The sequence below is a fragment of the Nerophis ophidion genome, linkage group LG07 (assembly GCF_033978795.1).
Source record: "Nerophis ophidion isolate RoL-2023_Sa linkage group LG07, RoL_Noph_v1.0, whole genome shotgun sequence".
Taxonomy (NCBI): Eukaryota; Metazoa; Chordata; class Actinopteri; order Syngnathiformes; family Syngnathidae; genus Nerophis; species Nerophis ophidion.
The window spans coordinates 6,262,948-6,268,947 of NC_084617.1; the positions used below are offsets into that span (position 1 = coordinate 6,262,948).

Consider the following 6,000-nt stretch of genomic DNA (forward strand, 5'->3'; position numbering starts at 1 on the left):
AATATTATTTTGGTCTGGAATCATCCAGTCATGCTGCCAAGATGAAGACATAAAGGACGGCTGCTTCAAAATGTGTAAATAAATATTGGACTATGCCTTATTTGTCATCCAGTGTACTATTCTGGGAGCAAGTTTGTACCCACCATCATTTTAAAGTATCGCCTCCGCTATATTACCACTCACTCTTCATCAAAACAAACAAAAAAACATATAAAAGCATCTGTGGGGGAATTCACTCCTAGCAGGGAAAGAGAAGATCCTCTAAACGACAAGAGCGCGCTGCTGTTTTCAAAAACCTGTCAAAAATTCTAGTCAAAGATCCTTTAAACGACGGGAGCGCTCTGCTGTTTTCAAAAACCTGCCAATAACGCGAGTCAAAGATCCTTTAGACAACAGGAGCGCTCTGCTGTTTTCAAAAACCTGCCAACAATGCTAGTCAAAGATCCTTTAAACGACAGGAGCGCTCTGCTGTTTAAAAAAAATCTGCCTATAACGCAAATCAAAGATTGTTTGGACGACAGGAGCGCTCAGCTGTTTTCAAAAACCTGCCAATAACGCTAGTCAAAGATCCTTTAAACGACAGGAGCGCTCTGCTGTTTTAAAAAAATCTGCCAATAAAGCGAATCAAAGATTGTTAAGACGACAGGAGCGCTCTGCTGTTTTCAAAAACCTGCTAATAATACTAGTCAAAGATCCTTTAAACAACAGGACCGCTCTGCTGTTTTTAAAAACCTGCCAATAACGCGAGTCAAAGATCCTTTGAACGACAGGAGCGCTCAGCTGTTTTCAAAAACCTGCTAATAATACTAGTCGAAGATCCTTTAAACGACAGGAGCGCTCTGCTGTTTTCAAAAACCTGCCAATAATGCTAGTTTGAGATCCTTTAGACGACAGGAGCGCTCTGCTGTTTTTACAACCTGTCAATGACGCGAGTCAAAGATCCTTTAAACGACAGGAGCGCTCTGCTGTCTTCAAAAACCTGCCAAAATTTCTAGTCAAAGATCCTTTGAACGACAGGAGCACTCTGCTGTTTTCAAAAACCTGCCAATAATGCTAGTCGAAGATTCTTTAAACGACAGGAGCGCTCTGCTGTTTTTAAAAACCCGCCAATAACGCGAGTCAAAGATCCTTTAGACAACAGGCGCGCTCTGCTGTTTTCAAAAACCTGCCAATAACGTGAGTCAAAGATCCTTTAAACGACAGGAGCGCTCTGCTGTTTTCAAAAACCTGCCAATAATGCTATTCAAAGATCCTTTAAACGACAGGAGCGCTCTGCTGTTTTTAAAAACCCGCCAATAACGCGAGTCAAAGATCCTTTAGACAACAGGCGCGCTCTGCTGTTTTCAAAAACCTGCCAATAACGTGAGTCAAAGATCCTTTAAACGACAGGAGCGGTCTGCTGTTTTCAAAAACCTGCCAATAATGCTAGTCAAAGATCCTTTAAACGACAGGAGCACTCTGCTGTTTTCAAAAAATCTGCCAATAACACGAATCAAAGATTGTTTGGACGACATGAGCGCTCAGCTGTTTTCAAAAACCTGCCAATAATGCTAGTCGGAGATCCTTTAGACGACAGGAGCGCTCTGTTGTTTTTCAAAACCTGCCAATAATGCTAGTTGGAGATCCTTTAGACCAGTGGTCCCCAACCTTTTTGTATCCGCGGACCGGTCAACGCTTAATAATTTTTCCCGCGGCCCGGGTGGGGGATGTCCTTTTTTTTCTTTTTTTTTTCTTTCTTCTTTGTCATGAAAAAGGGAGTTTTTTGTGGTTGGTGCACTATTTGTAAGAGTATATTGTGTTTTTTATGTTGATTTAATAAAAAAATAAAAAATTTTTTTTTTTTTTTTTTTAATAAAAAATTCTTCTGCAGCCCGGTACCAATCGGGCCACGGCCCGGTACCGGGCAGCAGAAGAATGTTTTATTAATTTTTATTAAAAAAAAACCCCCAAAAAAACAACATTTTTTTTTTTTTATTAAATCAACATAAAAAACACAATATACACTTACAATTAGTGCACCAACCACAAAAAACTCCCTTTTTCATGACAAAAACGTCCCTTTTTCATGACAAAGGGGAACCAAAAAAAAAAGGACACCCCCCCCCCCGGGCCGCGGGACAAATTATTAAGCGTTGACCGGTCCGCGGATACAAAAAGGTTGGGGACCACTGCTTTAGACGACAGGAGCGCTCTGCTGTTTTCAAAAACCTGCCAGTAACGCTAGTCAAAGATCCTTTAGACGACAGGAGCGCTCTGTTGTTTTCAAAAACCTGCCAATAATGCTCGTCGGAGATCCTTTAGACGACAGGAGCGCTCAGCTGTTTTCAAAAACCTGCCAATAACGCAAATCAAAGATCGTTTAGATGACAGGAGCACTCTGTTGTTTTCAAAAACCTGCCAATAATGCTCGTCGGAGATCCTTTAGACGACAGGAGCACTCTGCTGTTTTCAAAAATCTGCCAATAACGTGAATCAAAGATTGTTTACACGACAGGAGCGCTCTGTTGTTTTAAAAAATCTGCCAATAACGCAAGTCAAAGATCCTTTAAACGACAGGAGCGCTCTGCTGTTTTCAAAAACCTGCCAATAACGCAAATCAAAGATCGTTTAGATGACAGGAGCACTCTGTTGTTTTCAAAAACCTGCCAATAATGCTCGTCGGAGATCCTTTAGACGACAGGAGCACTCTGCTGTTTTCAAAAATCTGCCAATAACGTGAATCAAAGATTGTTTACACGACAGGAGCGCTCTGTTGTTTTAAAAAATCTGCCAATAACGCAAGTCAAAGATCCTTTAAACGACAGGAGCGCTCTGCTGTTTTCAAAAACCTGCCAATAACGCGAGTCAAAGATCCTTTAAGCGACAGGAGCGCTCTGCTGTTTTCAAAAATCTGCCAATAACGTGAATCAAAGATTGTTTAGACGACAGGAGCGCTCTGTTGTTTTAAAAAATCTGCCAATAACGCAAGTCAAAGATCCTTTAAACGACAGGAGCGGTCTGCTGTTTTCAAAAACCTGCCAATAACGCGAGTCAAAGATCCTTTAAGCGACAGGAGCGCTCTGCTGTTTTCAAAAATCTGCCAATAACGTGAATCAAAGATTGTTTAGACGACAGGAGCGCTCTGTTGTTTTAAAAAATCTGCCAATAACGCGAATCAAAGATTGTTTAGACAACACTAGCGCTCAGCTGTTTTCAAAAACCTGCCAATAATGCGAGTCAAAGATTCTTTAAACGACAAGAGCGCTCAGCTGTTTTCAAAAACCTGCCAGTAACACAAATCGGAGATCCTTTAGACGACAGGAGCGCTCTGCTGTTTTCAAAAAATCTGCCAATAACACGAATCAAAGATCCTTTAGACGACAGGAGCGCTCTGCTGTTTTTACAACCTGTCAATAACGTTAATCAAATATATTTTATATGACAGGAGAACTCTTCTGTTTTTTACAATTTTCTGCCTAACTCAAAGATCCTCTATACGAGGCCCTACCTGCAAAAACACTAATCAAAGATCATCTATGTTGTTTTTATGAATCTGCATGTTTGGCGTGTCTTCTTGAAAGTGCAACGTTTTCTTCCACAGGTCAAAAGAAAAGCGTCTCTGGTTCCAGCAAAGTTGGGTCGTGGTCCAGGAGGGGACGAGGGCAACTAATCTCTCCTTGACTTTGGTCGGGTCTTGTTTTTTTCTTTCCCGTCAGGCATGTCGAGGGACACACGTCCGCCAGCTGCATGTGTGAGGTGTTGCAGGCGGGCACTTGGTGGAGGTCAGGAGGTGAAATAGGAGTTTTGCATGGAGTAGAGCCGGTCGATGGGGTTCCCCACTCGCCCCGCCAGGAGGCCGCCCTCCCCGCTGGCCAGGAGACAGTCGCCCAGGTGACCCAGGCTTCCGTCGCTGTCCAGGTCGTGGAACACCGCCTCGGAGTCTGCCGGCGCACGTGCAGACAGAGGAGGGATATTACGGCCGTATCATCGCTCGCTGAGTCAGCAATTGACAAATAAGTCTGATACTTTGATATATTGGATGATTCAGTGTATTATACAGTATATGTTTATTTTAAGAATATATATATATATACATACATACATACAGTGGGGCAAAAAAGTATTTAGTCAGCCAGCGATTGTGCAAGTTCTCCCACTTAAAATGATGACAGAGGTCTGTCATTTTCATCATAGGTACACTTCAACTGTGACAGACAGAATGTGAAAAAAAAATCCAGGAATTCACATTGTAGGAATTTTAAAGAATTTATTTGGTGGAAAATAAGTATTTGGTCAACCATTCAAAGCGGTTTTGGCTCAAAATCTCACGATACATTCTTTCCCTAACACGGATCAATCGTCCTGTCCACTTAGCAGAAAAACAGCCCCAAAGCATGATGTTTCCACCCCCATGCTTTACAGTAGGTATGGTGTTCTTGGGACGCAACTCAGTATTCTTCTTCCTCCAAACACGACGAGTTGAGTTTATACCAAAAAAGTTCTATTTTGGTTTCATCTGACCACGTGACATTCTCCCAATCCTCTGCAGTATCATCCATGTATCCATTTTTGGTATAAACTCAACTCGGAGGAAGAAGGAAGAAGAATACTGAGTTGCATCCCAAGAACACCATACCTACTGCGAAGCATGGGGGTGGAAACATTGGCTGCACTAAATGATAATATAATTACATTTAATAAAGTCAAATAAGGCAACAAGAGAAGTAGCCTACACTTCTCTTTTGTAAAGTAAATCTGAACAGCCGATCAACTTAATGATTTGCCTGAGAAGCTGGACAGGACAAAAAAAATAAAAATAAAAAATAAAAAAAGAAGAAGATATATCATCATATCATAGACTGTATAAAAAATATCATACATAACAAATCAGTCAAATATTACTTAAAATATATATCGCGTGTATTTATTTATTGATTTGTTAATCGAACCACTTAAAAGGTGTTATATAAATCTAAGTTATTATTAAAATTGTTATTATTATTATTGTGTTTTTTCTTGGAAAATTTCAAATATCAAAAACATAATATGGCAAAAAATGCTAATATTTTACAAAATAATAAATACATACAATATAATCATTCTAGTAATAGAAAATGTGCAAAAAATTTTTTAATTTAAAATGCACTGTTTTTATACTGTCTATTATTATTATTAAAAAAATGTTTTAATTTAAAATGCACCGTTATTATACTGTCTATTATTATTATTATTATTATTATATGTATTTAGGTGCTCAATATCGGAAAACCTGGGTTTTCTTCAAAGGTTTCAAAAATATATTAAGTAGATACTGTCATAGTTTCTTTGTGACGAACCCCGAGATGCAGAGAAGGAGGCAGGCATTGAATAAGAAAACATAATCCAGTGTCCAAAATAAACGGTACAAAACGCAAACCAGGAACTGAAAACAGGAACCAGCAAACAGAAAAACTGGAAACAGCTAATGGCTTACAAGAAAACACGAAACAAAAAGAGCTATGAGAAAACAAACTACAAATAAGCTAACAGGAACAGCTTACCGCTACGACGACAAGGACAAATAGTAAAACGACAGGTAGTAGCTGTAATGATGACATCGACAAATCAATCCAGCACTGACTGGAACACAAAGCAGCTACAAATAGGAAATCGGGCTGATTGACACCAGGTGTGGCCAGGTGCCAATCAGCCACAGCTGAGGGGAAACAAAGCACTCAGGGAGACAAACAGGAAGCTGAACCAAAATAAGAGTGCCGACAAGAACTAAGGACAGGAAATACTAAACACACAGAGGAAAAACTAAAACGCAAGCCTGACAGATAGTTTTGATCAGGCACTACTTGTTCAGGTGTAGCACACACAGTGGCTTTGACCTGGTGGTCTTACCATAGGGATGGAGCCCCTCGTTGTTCAGCTGGGGCGGAGTAAGGCCGTGTCTGAATGGCTCCCCTCCATAGATGTTGGGGTCCAAGGTGAGGAGCTGCTGTCTGGGCAGGGGAGCGTACCCCAGCATGCCGTCCA

The 6,000-nt window shown here is 40.6% G+C and overlaps 1 protein-coding gene across 1 annotated transcript in view; it reads right to left on the bottom strand.

Annotated features, from left to right (window-relative positions):
* Nucleotides 1–2,615: 2,615 nt before the first annotated feature.
* Nucleotides 2,616–6,000, bottom strand: part of lmx1al (LIM homeobox transcription factor 1, alpha-like) — a 67,685-nt gene continuing 64,300 nt past the window's right edge. Inside the window, exons 7-8 of the mRNA XM_061905251.1 lie at nt 5,866–6,000; nt 2,616–3,920 (exon numbers count right to left, since the gene is read on the bottom strand). The exon at nt 5,866–6,000 is cut by the window's right edge and continues 21 nt beyond it. Coding sequence (XP_061761235.1) covers nt 3,763–3,920; nt 5,866–6,000 — 293 coding nt within the window. The 3' untranslated portion in view covers nt 2,616–3,762. The remainder of the gene's footprint in view (nt 3,921–5,865) is intronic.